This window comes from Hippocampus guttulatus, chromosome 7 (genome assembly GCF_054856545.1).
Source record: "Hippocampus guttulatus isolate MCC_2025c chromosome 7, RoL_Hgut_1.0, whole genome shotgun sequence".
Lineage (NCBI taxonomy): Eukaryota > Metazoa > Chordata > Actinopteri > Syngnathiformes > Syngnathidae > Hippocampus > Hippocampus guttulatus.
This window is the reverse complement of record NC_141267.1, coordinates 14,332,266-14,348,279: the sequence shown is the minus strand read 5'-3', so window position 1 is coordinate 14,348,279 and position 16,014 is coordinate 14,332,266. Positions and strand designations below refer to the sequence as shown.

Genomic DNA, 16,014 nt, shown 5'->3' with positions numbered 1-16,014 from the left:
CACATGATCAAGCAGTCTCTGACGTCAGGATTACAAAAGCAGTGCCACGTATTGACTGTTTTCTTTCTTTCTTTCTTCTTCATTAAAATATGAATTTAAATACACTTCGCATAATAATACAAGACAATGAACATAAAAAAACAAAAAAACTCAATCGTGCCTCACGATTTTGAGTTTTGGGGTTCGAACCTCAGGTGGGCATTTTGAGCAGTCCTACATTTTGTTGCATTTTCTCCCTGTGCTTCCATGAGACTTCAGGTTCTCGTTTGTATGAGACATGCACATTTTTTTAACAATTGAAAAATGACGTTCACGTTCCTTACAAAGGGCGTATCACAAGTTTTCATTTTATTAGGCTGTGTTCGGAATCGTTCACTCGTGGACAATAGGCCTATAGTTGACGGTCAAATGAAAAATCAGTTTTGGAAAAAAACTACGGTTCATTTATAACATTAATTATTATTGACTGTAGAGTGTTTAAAATATAACGACTTACCATTTTTACTCTGTTGCATAATTACATTGTTCTGGATCACCCTCTTTCTGTGATAAATATTGAACAAATAAATAATTTATTGTATATGAGTGTATTTTACAAAATGTGATGCTTTGCACAATTTTTTTGCGCTAATCAGTGCCATCCAGGAAAATATATAGTGGATAAGGAGCGATTCCGAATACAGCCTAAAATATTAAAACGAACACTTTTTTTACTGTCTATATTACATTATTTGAATTATTTTATAAACATTGCATAATAAAAGTCCCTTTTATACAAATGCGGGCATAATTGCAATAAGAAAAGTAAAGAGTGCTTATAGTAACATCAAAAACATACGTACATTTAAATAGCTGTTAAAAGCATACATTTACGTCTAATCATGTGAACATATTTAGCAGATAATAATAACCTTGAGTGAATTGTGACACTTTAGTCCATGTATGTCAAGAGGAAGGCAGATGACGATCTTGTGAAAGTGATTAAGAATGAGGGCTCCTCCTGGTACAATGGTGCCGCTTGTGTCCATCTAGTGCCTGGCATGCTGGCTCCTCTCCTCTTTGTGTACTGCTTTGCTGTTTGACTGAGACACCACTTCAGAACTGTAGGCAAAAAACCCCAAACAAATAAACAAAAAAAAAAATTACGAGTGACTACAATTGTTAAATACCACAGAATAGTCCAACTGTAATACATGTGAGATGGAAGGAAAATAAATTTCATTTCACATTTCTTCATCGGGACATAGCAATTTACCTTTCAAGGTGACTTGGCATGTGGTCAGCCATGACGTTATTGAGCTTGTAGTAATCCAGGAAGGTCCGAGCCACATTCATGCCCAGCCTCATGTCTGACGACCAAGAGTTAAGGCCTTTTCTTTATTTCTTGTCTTCTTCTACAGATAGCCATCAACCATCCCTGTTAACACAGACGAACTAAAATGCCGAAGTGGGTAGCTACTAGTTGCTGTCACTTGGCAACTAAGTGTGTGTTTGTTTTCATGATTCCTATCCAAAAGGGTAAATTGAATTAATAATTCACATTGCATAAATTATTATTTTTTAATCATAGTGCTATGTTCTGCAATTTGTGTATTATTGCCCTTCATACAAAATTTCCACTGTCGCTATCATTGTATATCCGATATGGTTTGATATACTGTACAACGCAATCCTTGAAAAGATCTTAGTAGACTGTGGTTCTACAATTATCGGACAATTAGGAATGTTCATCTGAATTACATATTCAAAGCAGAGCATCTCTGCATAGATTTTAGACACCCGACTGAAACCTCTGCTGTTCCCAATTCATTGTGAGCGACAATCAATAACCAGGGAGCGGCATAAATCCTCACGGAACAACGTACCTCATCCAGGATTAAGCGACGCAAACGCTAACTATATGATGGTGCTATGAATCAAACATAAGCAATTAGTTATATGGCAAGACCTACTTTGAATTCATGGGTGAGCGCACACATCACCGTCCCTCAATACATTAGAAAAAAAAACATCAATAGCTGCTTTGCTCTTTAGAAAAAAAAGAAAGAAAAAAAAAAAAGGCTGAGGGCCAACGAGTGTTGTTGCTCAATCTGGGATCATTAGGCTTGTGGGGCCGAGTAATGATGACAATCAGGTTGAGATAATGAAGAAGTAGTGAAGCACACAAAGACAACCATGTCTCCAATCACGCAGACCGAAAGGATGCGGAGAACGCAGATAAATAAGGACAATATCTGTAACACGCCACGCATTTCACCTGAGACCAGGCCGCCTCCCTCGCTAAACTCCCATCATCCGTACCCATTGCACGTGGACACCAGACACATTTTAAAAAAAGGGGTTAGTTTATCTTCTGATATTAGTTTTTCTGATGTTTCGCTCAGTTCATTCTTCATCACGCTGCTACATGATGGAGCTACGCGGCGACATCGTTTATCTCCTTTCCCCGCCATTACCTTGTTGGTGACATCTGTCGGGTCATCTGTCTGTCTGCATTGTATTTGATTGAAACAGCTGGCATACGGATATAGATTTTGGCATGGTCACTTTTATATTTGTTTAAGCAGAATGACTTGCATGTCGAAAGATGTTTATGCCGCTGACGTGAACCCGTGATGCGACGTGACATGTGCGGTTAGGTGAGTTTACGTGATGTGATTTGATATTAATAACCGTGTACAGTACTTTTGAAATTTTTGTTTTCTTCTAATCCTCTCTAACTGAGGTGTGGATCTTTATATACTGTACAGTCATAACTCCGTTTTCGACCATAATCCGTTCCAGAAGGCTGTTCGAAAACCGATTTGTTCGAAAACTGAAACCACGCTCTTTTGTTTAAAAAAATATTTTTTGAACACGTCTGCTATAAAAATGACCTTGACCTCGCAATGGAACGCTACACGAGGAAGCGTCACTTCCTCGTGTAAGGAAGGCGAGAGGAGTCAAGTGGCGCATTCAAGTGCGCTCAGTTTGGTCGAGAACTGATTTTCGGTCGTAATCCGAGGCATAAAAAAAACTCGAAATTTTTGGTCGAAAACTGATTTGGTCGGGAACAGAGATGTTCGAAAACCGAGGTTTGACTGTATATATATTTATATGCATTCGAGCATTAACATATATTAAGATGTTCTCTTGTACATTGTTTCAATTAAAAACAAAAACAAACAAAAAAAAACACATGCACATATCTTGTCCGTATTTGACCCTTTCATGCACCCTGTAACCTGATAACACGATAAGCTGTCCACTATAGTAACCGCTGTCCCTGAAAGGGTTATAATGGCCTATTTTGTCATACAGTAATCCCTCGTTTATCGCGGTTAATGGGGACCGAACCCACCCGACAGACAAAAATCCGCGAAGTAGCGAACCCGCCCCCCTTATAGGTACAGTATATGTAAATGTGTATGAGTAAAAATAATATTTATAAGGCCAAATTTAATGGTATACATGCATGTTTGTAGTAATTAACCTTACTTAATGCTATATACTAACATATTTAAACATGTATAAGTTAGGTTAAGGCGGCCCGGTAGTCCAGTGGTTAGCACGTCGACTTCACAGTGCAGAGGTACCGGGTTCAATTCCAGCTCCGGCCTCCCTGTGTGGAGTTTGCATGTTCTCCCCGGGCCTGCGTGGGTTTTCTCCGGGTACTCCGGTTTCCTCCCACATTCCAAAAACATGCGTGGCAGGCTGATTGAACGCTCTAAATTGTCCCTAGGTGTGGATGTGAGCGTGGATGGTTGTTCATCTCTGTGTGCCCTGCGATTGGCTGGCAACCGATTCAGGGTGTCCCCCACCTACTGCCCGAAGACAGCTGGGATAGGCTCCAGCACCCCCCGCGACCCTAGTGAGGATCAAGCGGTTCGAAAAATGGATGGATGGATAAGTTAGGTTAGTGTATGAATAACAAAATACAGTAAACACATACATGTAGTACTGTATATGTTGCTCTATGTGACTGGCTGTTGTTTTGCTGACTTTCACGGCCTCTCGCGGACCTTTTGTGACCTTTTTGCGGCATTTTCGCATTTATTATTATTTGTTTTATGAATATGTTTGAAAAAATCCGCGATGCGCCGAGGCCGCGATAAACGAACCGCGAAATAGCGAGGGATCACAGAGATTTAAGCCTTGGACGTCAAAACAAACAAGGCGGACGTGTGAACACCGTGTTTCCTAGATGCATTAGTCAACACAAATAAGACAACCCACTTCCTTTTTCATTTTAACTGCTCGGCTTTGTTCCTGTGACATTTTTGTTATACAATCTCTGCTCATCCTCGCAAAGACGTTTGCACAGGAAACTATCTTGCACCGAACAGAACAGACATTAGTCATCCCATATCCTTGGTGTTCATTCTGACCTCAGAAAAAGTTTTTGCTGCGCCCCCCCCCCGCCTCCGTTAACACCTTTCCACACATATTTTTCCTATCAGCAGAATTGGGCGTCAGTCCCAACTTATTTCGCCAGGCAAGCTTCAGCGACAAAAATATCTCGCGGACCCCACCGTGAGCAGATGGCCACTCAGCTTGGCTTGTCACGACTCACCGTCCATTACAGGAGCTTTCCTGATGGACGGTCGGCTTCTGAAGGAGAACTTCCTCCTCTATGCGTGTGGGTGAGAGGTGGAAAGGTACAGGAGGGGATGAATAATATGAGACATGGAGGATGCCCTTAGTGCTCTCTGGCCGTTTGCAGGGGCGGGGGGACGCCACGGCTTCTGGATTAGGAAGCGATGATGTGTATGTGGAGTGTTGGTGTACCGCAACGCTGGTGAGTGAGGAAAAACTAATGTTCGAGCTCACATATAAGCAACCACTAATCATCAAATGGACTGAAAGAGAGAGAAAAAGAAGGAGGAAGATGGGATATGAGAACAATGAATAGTGGCACGACTAATATAATATCATTTGTGCGTGTCAAATTAACACAATTTTTAGAATTTTTGCTGTGGAAATGATTCTATTTGGCTTAATAAGTGTCTAAAAAATCACAGATAGCACAACAATGAAAATGGTTCACATGACAACATATTTAACATATTCCACAAATGTCAGTTATGGTATATCTTTGAGAAAATTAAATGATTTTACGTGTGCTTCATGGTCCGAAAAATAAGGTCAGCAAAAGCTGGGTCAAAAAGAAAAGAGCAGATTTTTGCTGTTTCTGAGAAAGAAACGAAATAGAAGGCGTTATTGATTATTTAGTCCTGATGATCCTTTATCAAGACCGCAGGTGGTCTCTGAATTAAAAAAAAAAAGAAAAAAAAGTCAACTAATACAACTGTAAGAATAGGCATAGTCTTTCCCCTCTGCAACAATTAACATTACTGTGGAGCCGAGAGAGTGGCCCTATTCATGTCTGTAATATACATGTACTGCCCTGAGGTGGCAAAGCCACGCACACCAGAAGGAGCAGCACAAGGTCTATTGAATTGAAGCAAAAAAAAAAAAACTTTTTACTTCTTTGCACTCCATTTCATTGTCTTTACCGAGCAATTATGCTTGTGAAGACAGAACTATTGGCTGCGGCTCTTGTATTAGATCTCATTATAATGCGCAGGTGTACCTAATGTTGCGACCGGCGCAGAGGCCGCCTGCCCCTGAGGTGTATTCTTCGGCGTCGTATTTAATCGATGGCGGGTCATTGTCATGGCTCAAGGGCGTGTGCCAGCTTGTGTGCTGATGAGCCAGACAAGAGCGTAGGGGATGTCATGACTTGTTTACCGCGGCTATTTACTGTCAGCACGGCATTTAGAGGCTTTCGCCATCACATCCCCAGCGCCTGGTCCTGGCAGACAATGTGACGGGTGGACGTCAAGGCACCCCGTGGTTCGATGGATAAAGAACAAGGAGAAAGCCGTATTGGTCGGATGGGATTTAACACGGAGACAAGGGAGGGGACATCGGAGGCATCGATGAAGGCCACTGACAGTTTCTGTCACTACAGTGACAAACAAGACAACCAATTATCAATGAATAATTAAGAGGCTACTCAGCAACAGCGATACAGAAAAGGCCACTTTTGTCCTCAATTAGCGATTTAACAGACTGAAAGACGGCAGGGAAGTGAACGGAACAATCTTGAGCCCCAAACTTTGAGCACAATCGTGATTTCAATTGACAAGAATGAACTACCGCCATTCACGGGAGCAAATCCGTGACTTATTAAAAGTATCCCCCCCCCCCTACCCAGTTTTATACTGTACTGCAATTTACTCTCAATGCCACAAGATGGTGGCAAACAATAACTTTCCTTTCAATGAACCTCTTCATGTCATTTCAACAGTTCCTTGGAACCAAAATGCCACCAGATGGCGCCAAAGCAATTGAAAGAAGAATTGGCCTGACACAAAAACAGCAAATAGGTGAGTTTTTCCCGTTTTTGTGAACTTCCTAAAATGCCAAAGCCATCTCTAATAGAATTGTTAGATTAGCTATCAGCTCAAACAGTATTGACCCCCCCTCACCACTACAATGGGTGTAATCGACAGCCTATCACTGTCACAGCACACCCAGTCCGTTATTTTAGTATGCATTTTGGCTTGGAAACACCACTCCATGTTGGACAAAACCTGAGTACAGTTATCAGGATCTTTGGAGTTTTAAATTACACTGTGAAAAGGTGTTTAGTATTATCTTTGGGGTTGCCTGGAACGTATTAATATCATTGCAATTAATTTCAATGGGGAAAGACGATTTGAGATACATGTGTTTTACATTACGCGCATGGCCACAGAACGAATTATATTCATGTTCCAAGGCACTACTGTAATTGACAATATATATATATATATATATATATATATATATATATATATATATATATATATATATTTAAGTAAATTTCAGATTCTGTAGGGGTGGGGGTTCGGGAAGAATTTGACTCAGTACTACTGGAGTCTTTTTTGACACAAGTGTCAGTACTTCTACTTGCGTACAGAGAGTGAGTACTTTCACCCCTCTGGCGGATGTGACAAGCTGCTTCCAGCACTCGTCACTGCCAATGACACTGGTCTCATCTTGTGTTGGCTCCATTGGCACTTTGTCTGTCACTGATAACACACCAACTGACACTTTCGGCTCACTGACTCCACTCGGCACTTCTACGCCGAGGTCGCTCAGAACCGCCTTGTCTTTCATTTAGTGGGCAGCTCTCCACAAACTTTCCTCTCCACGTCATCATGTCCGAGCGAGCATTTGCATGATTTTTGTGCATCGCTGCCAACGCTTACATCCAAACCACTGCTCCAACAATACTTGTGCAATCAGCTGTGTGCTTCTACTTTTGCAAGTGTGCGACCGCACACCCACTGGTGCGTGTCTACGCGAGATGATGTGTGTGATGTGTGGAAGCGAAGCATATTTGCCTTCAAGCTATATCATTTGCATACCTGTCACAGGCTCTCCACTGGGTGTCAGGTGCACTGATGCATAGTGCGTTCCGGTGGCAGCTCTGCTATTTCATGGCTTCCCACTGTTGTGTGGCGCGCGTCTGACTGTCAGCTGACAATGAGTGTGTGTTTGTGTGGATCCAGAGGCAAACACACAGTCCCTGCTGAGGACAACACGATTAAAATCTACAACGGAGGCGTAACGGCGTAAATGTACTTTCAAGTTTGGCCAAGTCTTCAAAGTCAAAGATCTCCTCCACTTGATGCATAAACGTGTGCACATGACCGACCGAAAAACAAGGTCCCACATTCTTCCGACAACAATCATTCAAAACATTAAGTTTCTAAAGCAGTAGCTCTCAAACCTTTTGCACCATGTTCCGCCTCAAAAACTACTTTCCTCTTCAAGTACCGCCATAAAATTCAGGAACTAAGTGTTCATCAAAAATGACGCAGGTGTCTTATTCCTAAAAAGGATATTTATTATTGTAAGCCTCAATATTGTAAGCAGGTTGAAATTAAGTGAAAAATAAATCTTCTTTGCAATAATACGTTCTATTCACCCCCACTCATCAAAACAAGACATTCAGATTAATATTGTGTTTCTGCAATGTGAATTAAGCAGAAAAAAAAATCACCCATTGTTATCCATCTCGGGGGCGGCCATTTTACGTTTTGCTGTCGACTGAAAATGACATCACCGTGTTTAAATGCTCAATTAACTGCCATCAGGGTTCACCTCTTTTCTGGATTTAGTTGTGTGATGTTCACAAACTGAGCCCTGAGCAACTGTGATGTCATTTTCACTTGAGGGCAAGTGGCAAAATGGCCGCCCTGACATGTATAACAATGGGTGGGGCCATGTTTAGACTAGTGGAAGTGCGTCAACCATAGTATTGGAAAGAAAATGAAACCTGGTCGCCAGCCAGTGGCACACTATTGCTTGGTGCCAAAAAAGTTTCTTCTCCAACCACTATCACACCTTTCCTCTTTGCCTTCACTTCACTACATACCTTCCCCGATGGCATCTCAAATTCTTATTACATCCGAGTTCACACATTTTCCTTGATCAAATGCAATTTTTTTTAGTTAACGGTTGGACATAAGAGGAATGGGTTTACTTTACAAATGGTTCGACATGGGAGTGAATGTAAGAGGCCGCACATGAAGGAAGCAAACACACACACACACACACGCACGCAGATACCCATACAGGTACCGGATGATTAGAGGACAAAGAGAAGGCAGACAGGATAGAGGATGTCCCTGCTGTTTTGGAGAAGAGGATTCTCAGCTTGACTAGATGATATAATGAGCTGTTATGTTCTGGGTGATGAGACGAGAGGAAAGGACAGGCTGGAGGAGAGAGGAGGACATGAGTGGAACATACACACACACACACACATATGGATCACTTTCAAACTGTGACAAAAAGTCTGAACTGTGAGAAATGTGAAGAGGCCAGTTTTGTTGAAGGACAGTGAAGTGGGTGTCTAAGTGGCCATTATTTATTTGTTATGTGTTAGTTTTGTCTGTAGATGATTGTGTGTCAGGGTGGGAAGTGTGCATTTGTGTGTGTCGGGGGGGGGGGGGTGAAGGAAGGTTGGCGGAGGTGCTAAAGGTCTCTGTTGATGATTTGTACGCTCCATCGAGCAGAGCGCTGGGGCGGAAAAAGCGACATGGTCGGTTCCTTCAACCTGCCTGACCCCAATCTCCAGTCTGCACCGGGTCCCCCTGTGCAGCTTGCCCACCACACGAGACCCTGCCTCATTGTGACCCTCCCCGTTTCATAAATGAACACACACACACACACTGGATTGGAGAACAAAAAAAAGATCATTGAAGTCCACCCACCAGGGGCGGACTTCTCTGACAATTTGACCTTGATTAGAAATGGAAAAGAACCAACATCAGAAGCCGAAAGACCCCAAGTCCTATAAACTGCACGGTATAGTCTTAGCTTCAACCTTAGTCAAACTCACACAAGCGTTATACGTTATGATACCAATCGAAAACTATTTCACGTCCCAATATTTCCTAGAAAAGCCGCCTTGTGCAGCCGCACATACCGCACATACTGTACCAGAAAGTGCCATTGCGTATCTTGTTCAGGGTCACAGCAAAACTGAAGTCGATATCAGCCGACTTTGAGGAAAAAAGGTGGACTACAATCAGACCAAACGCAGGGCACTTGCGAATGGCTTTTTAGGTGTGAATCAATCCCACATCAGCTGCATGATAGTCACCGATGTGAACCACTACACCAACCGCCCTCATCATAAAGAAATATAATCCAAAAAAAGGGAAAAAAATCCACTGCATCTGCATCTTTTGCAACAGATCTAGAGTGCTCCTAGGAAATTAAATTAAAAAAACAAAACAGTATACCGGTACTATTATTTATAAAAAAATAGAATCAAACAGATTTTTTTTTCATCCATCTATTTACCGAGCCGCTTCTGAATATTAAAATGAAACCAACCACATTCACACATGACCTGGCCCATCTGTTTGTTTTAAAAATCCAATGTGACCCTAAAAGCCCTAAAAGTGCGCCCTCCCGTATTATGCTGCAACTCGACAGGATTGTTTCAAAGAGATTATTTCTCCTCAAATCTAAACTTTTTTTTTTTTTTTGACACTATGATCTCTCAGCATGCCTACACCGACAAGACAAACATTCGCCAAATAATAACTGACTTGAACTTCAATTTTGACCAAGGTATGAGTCCTATTGGTCATAAGCATAACTATACAAGAAAGACATTACACACAGCTCTCAATATGTCGCAGTCCAGTTTGCACACATTGTTCCAGTGTCTCAAATGTTTAGTTCTGAAGAGCGAACCACTAACCCTTCTTTGTGACAGTGCGAGAGTGTCCAGGCTTGGCACTAGAGGGCACTAAGGCTACATCCACCAACCAACCTCCCCTTCCATCCGCAGGAGAAATGCAGGAACACTTAAACACATCACATGTAAGACTCCTTATCGCTCCTCTCTAAAACGCTTGCCAAGATCTCAGCGCCATAGGCCCGCTCTTGGGAGCACTCCAGTCTGGAGAAGGTCAGATGAAAGGGAAAACTTCATCCTCCTATCAGTGTCCATTAAGACACGGGCGACCTTCAGCGGCCGTGATGTGCGTTTGTGCGTTCCGACGATTGCGTTTGACAGGTGTCGTGTTCGGCTCATTGTTCGATTGTTTGGCGCAATCAAAGCGTCACTGACTACACGGGCCTCCTCGTCTTCTCCAGCGCCTTTGTGAATGGGATCAATAGAAGCGGCTTTCACATCCCTGTTGTAACTCTGTCACGACGAGAGGCGACAAAAAGAGCAACGCGGCTTTTGTGGCGAGCGCACACGACCTGATGCAAACTCACCCACAAAGCCTCGTGTGCGTTTCTCATTTCGGTGACACGCCGGCAACTAAGGAGCAGCCACAGAAGGAACGTTATGGGTACGCCCTGCACTAACATAAAGTGAATAGAAGCCACAGCGCCGAGGATACATGTCTCCTCGGTGTAGGCCACGGGAGCCGTGCTGCCAGAGGTCATGTAGCTGTAGAAAGACACCTCCAGAGTGTAGCAGTAGGACGTGTCGTCAAGGAGACCGCCGAGGTATCGTCTGCCGGTGCCGGCCTTCACCACGTCACGGTTAAAGGACGTGTTGGACTGCAAGGGAAGAACAATACACCGGAGGCGAGATGAAAAGCACTTTCTTTTAACCGTTGTGTTTCACGGAACCCATTTTGACAAAAACATACAGTATGTGGTGCACTTTTTAAAAAAAGATGTCATTCTTTTGTACAGTGATCCCTCGCTATTTCGCGGTTCGTTTATCGCGGCTTCGGTGCATCGCGGATCTTTTCAAACATTCATATAAACAAAAAACGTTTTTTTTTGGAAGTCTGCAAAAATCAGTGTCTAAGTGTTGTTTACTATGCGTGCTAGTGTGTGCGCACTCTGTTCAAGCACGGAAGGTCCGCGTGGGGCACGTGTGTGCGTGCACGCATGGGCGCTCAGGTGAGTGTATGTGTGTTGCTGAGAGAAAGAGAGAGAGAGAGAGAGAGAGAGAGAGAGAGGGAGAGAGACTTATAAGAACAAAAGCAGGTCTCTCCATCCTTAATTGTCTAAACAACCTTAATTGACTAATCATAAACACGTCTGCTGCACACCCGTGGGATCGATGGCCTGTGTGTGTGCGTGTGTTAGTGCGCTCTGCTCAAGCGCAAAGGCCCACGTGGGGCAATTCTTTTTTTAATATATGTTAATTGGTCGCTACTTTGCGGATTTCCGTTTATCGCGGGTGGTTTTGGTCCCCATTAACCGCGATAAACGAGGGATTACTGTATTACAAAATTGTTCAAAGTGTGTGTACCGTGAGGCTGTTCATTGAGGATGATGCCCCGCATGTTCCCAAGTTCCCAACTTACATCGGAAACGATACTTTTGCACGATCCTGCTACTACAACCACATAACGACACTCCCGCGTGCACCGGAAAAAAGTTGTAACTTGTCGCAAACATAATCTGGTTCTGTAAAAACGGCTCTTAGAAAATGGAAATGACGATGAAAACAAAATCCGTTTGGTGTGTGGGCGTCAGCGATACGACACAACGTTGACGGTGTTTTGGAAAGCACATTGTGAAAAAAAAAATGCGACCATTACCTGCCACTCTTGCTGTGATGGTTTGCTGAAATTCAAACCCGCTGCCACCGGTGGGATTTTGCCATGATTGTGTTGTGCTGCTGCAGCAGTGCATTGTGGGTAGCGCTGAATGGCCAGAGGGGCCAAAGCACAGGGAAAGGAGATGACCGACCCTTGGGCCAGATGTCCCACGAGCATGTTATTAACTTCCCATGTGATTAAGATACAATTCGTGAACCTTTTTGGAAAAGAGTTTGAATACTGAATTGAACACACTTAAATTGGAGAAAATAGAAGGAAGGCCACAAAGAAAGCAACATTTCCAAACCATCCAGCTGGACTGTATCCAGGGAGTTTTTTTTTCTTTCGGTGGATCTTCACAAATATAGACACAATATACCAATACCAAAAATGACAAGTAGGAATAAAATAGCGTTATAATAGCGCCATTCCAGGGACTCAAGGTCGCTAACTACAAATTAATAAAACAAACTAAAACAAAATCCAATCTATTCTAAAAATAGCCAAGCTGAAAGAAATATAAGAATAAAACAATGATCGCAAATTCAATACTGTTCTGTTCTGAAAGACTGATTAAGTATAATAAAAATCGAGCACAATTAAAGTAGTTTTAATATTTTGCCACACTGATAAAATGAGAAAAGCTCGACACAAGATGGGTGAAAATTGAGCATTATCTTTGCAAGCATTTTTTTGGAATGTCCCAAGCCATAAATCTCCTCAAGTACCGTATTCGTAACTATTTTGCAACTTAGATTTTGTTAACAGTACATAGTCCAGTATCTCCAAGTATTAAGAACTAGCAATGCGCTCCGACAGAAAGAATGATAAGAGACCCCTCTGGGTGAGTGTGTGCGTGTGCCCGTGTGCTTCTGTGTGCGCACGCACGTGTCAGAACTCACAAAGGAGAAGTCGTGCGCATTGTGGCACAGCAGTCTGGGGAAGACGGCCTGTCTCTGGACGCGCTCCTCGTCCTCGAACACGTTGCCGTACATGAAGCCGTTCAGCATGGTGGAGTGAGCGTGGACGTCGATGTAGAACTCCAAGCTAACACTCTGATGTCGCAACACAATGGGGGAGAGAGACACGCGGGCAAACAGAAGAAAAACAGCTAGTTAGCGTGGTGAGCAAAACATTTTATGACACTGTGCGCTTCCAACGTGGGAAGTCCACAAAACAAACTACAACTAACATGGACAGCCATTCAGTCATTCCATCCATCCATTTTCTGATCCGCTTTATCCTCACAAGGGTCACTGGGGGTGCTGGAGCCTATCCCAGCCGTCTTCGGGCAGTAGGCGGGGGACACCCTGAACCGGTCGCCAGCCAATCGCAGGACACACACAGACGAACAACCATCCTCACCCACACTCACACCTCGGGACAATTTTGAGTGTTCAATCAGCCTGCCATGCATGTTTTTGGAATGTGGGAGGAAACCGGAGTACCCGGAGAAAACCCACGCCGGCCCGGCGAGAACATGCAAACTCCACACAGGAAGGCCGGAGCCGGGATTGAACCCATGACCTCTGCACTGTGAGGTCGACGCGCCCCCATTCAGTCATTGATAAATTCATACCATCATTGTATCCTGTATTTTCCCCACCGTTTATTTTTCTTCCCCGTGATTCAGTTATGACAGGGCCCATTGAATTCAGCAAAGCAACAAGTGATGCCTGACGCACACAGCGAGGTCCGCTCGACGCCAACATCTAAGGATTTTTGTATGCGCGTGCGGTTTAAACATGATCATTGAAAAAGAATTGAAAAACTAAATTTGCACATTTGATCTTGAGATTGATTGATTAAAAAAATTATATTTGCCATTCAGCGTTATATTTGGGAATCATGAATGTGTGTCGATCATTTCATTGAAACCCACTCAGCCGAATGGACAAACATCCATTTGGAGAAAAGTGATGACCAAACTGGCACACAGAGCAATCGCCACTATCAGAGTAAATTAAATATTGAACAGTACCACCTGTTCTAATCCATCCATCCCTTTATCCATTCATGACATTGCATATTCTGTTCAAGATCGAGGGCCGCAGGAGCCTATCCCCTTCTGACTTTGGGCAAAAGGCGGACGACACCTTGGGGTGGTCACCAGTTAATCACAGGATACATTTTAAGACAAGCATTGGCTCTCTCATGCCAACTGTCACTGAGTTGGAACTGAACCCATAGACTTGCTGGTGAACCATTGCATCATCAGTGACTCACATTAATCCAGACAAGTATTATTATGAGGCGTAAACACAATCAGCAACTCTAACCTACAGTACATTTCTAAAATAATTTATTCTACTTGTTCCATGAAATCATATCAATTTATTCCCAGCAGTCTCTTGTCTTCTTTTTGTAGTGTTTCCATTGGCGGCATTGCTCCCAGTTTGTGTTTGTGGACTATGATGCCATGTCAATAGAATCTGCCCAATCATGCTGCCTTAAAACATTTTCGTAATCGGACGATTTTAAATTTGCCTTCGCGTCAGCCTTTTTCTGTCCTCTGATTGGTTGGTCAGAGGGAAAATTGTTACAGCCAGATTTGATTAGCTCGCGAGGTCTTCGGTGATCTACACACCTACGTTTTTGATGGCCAAAATGGCTGAAAAATAGACTTGGTCTCAGACGTATCGGTACTTGGAAAAATACATTTTCATGGCGGACTTTTCCAAAATGGCTCAACATCGTGAGGTATCATTTCTACAGTATTGATGGTTCCTATGGTGACGGTAATGATCCAGATATCAGGTTCACGCCTTGCCACTGATTGTAATCCATTTTGCTTTTAACATTTACATTAAAAGCTGAATGTACTTATGAAACAGCTATTGCACATGCTAGCAAAGAACCCCAAGCAGGTAAAAAATGAGCTGCGTCTTAAACTCTTTGTGACAAGGGCACGGGTGCAAGCTTACTTGCAAAGCCACCCATACTGTACACTTGTATACCTCTATCGTTCTTCCTCTTTCCCCGGACCGCCGTCTACCTCCTTTCCCTCTCATTGCACATTCAGCAGCTCACTTTATTCCCCGTGTTTGCAGAGAGAGGGGGGCCGAAACACAGTGAGGAAGGCAGAGAGGTGGAACAACTATAACAGAGAAAACAAGGAGCGAAAACAGCACGGGGGAGAAAGAAAGACGGCGGCGGGGAGCCGAGCGGAGACGGGGAGAGAGGAAACAGAAGCGCAATAAGGCAAACATGGAAAGAAAAAGCATAGAGATGTGTGCGGAGGCGTGCGGGGAGATTGACAGGGCGGAGAGACAGAAAGAGAGAGAGCGATGCAGTTCTTGGGCGGCCCGGGTGATGCAGAGCGGCCCTGCGTTTGAAATTCCGCTCACAGCCAAAGCAATTTCCTGGCGGTGGCTGTGCTGTCAGCTGCTTGGCTGGCTGGCGGTGAAATATGGTGGCTGGGAGTCGGCCACTAGCAGCCCCCGACAACCTGATGGATGGAGCCCCAGAGGAGAAAGGGAACGGCGGCAGGGGGAAGGCGCAAGGAGGAGGGTGTGGAAGGAAAAGAAAAAAAGGAGCACGAGGCGATGGAAGGAAATGCAGGGCGAAGGTAATATATCGAGACAAAAAGATGAAACCGAGGGAGCCGGGCCAGTATATAAAGAGAAAGCGCCCGATCAGCCTCCATTAAGGCCAAGAGCGGCATGGGGAGGGGGGGGGGGGGGGTGTCAACCAAATGGGCCGAGGTCTAGACGGTGGAAACCAGCCTAAAAAAATCACATGGTTGCCCCCATGCCTCGGGATGGGGAGGAGGAAATAGTGAAGGTGAGGCGTTTCGTAACTTGAGGTGAGGAGGGAAGACAAACAGGTGATACTGAATTGTACTTCTTAAGTGTGGAACGCTTCGCAACGTCCGTTTGGTTCAGAACGCAGTTTTGGGGGCAATTGTTTTTGGTTCGGTTCGGTTCTGACTGTTCAGAACATCTCATCA

The 16,014-nt window shown here is 43.8% G+C and overlaps 1 protein-coding gene across 1 annotated transcript in view; it reads right to left on the bottom strand.

Annotated features, from left to right (window-relative positions):
• Positions 1-51: 51 nt before the first annotated feature.
• The window catches only part of agbl4 (AGBL carboxypeptidase 4), a 266,670-nt gene continuing 250,707 nt past the window's right edge, over positions 52-16,014 (bottom strand). The window contains exons 10-13 of the mRNA XM_086115268.1: positions 12,968-13,120; positions 10,905-11,067; positions 1,256-1,349; positions 52-1,101 (exon numbers count right to left, since the gene is read on the bottom strand). Coding sequence (XP_085971394.1) covers positions 1,029-1,101; positions 1,256-1,349; positions 10,905-11,067; positions 12,968-13,120 — 483 coding nt within the window. The 3' untranslated portion in view covers positions 52-1,028. The remainder of the gene's footprint in view (positions 1,102-1,255; positions 1,350-10,904; positions 11,068-12,967; positions 13,121-16,014) is intronic.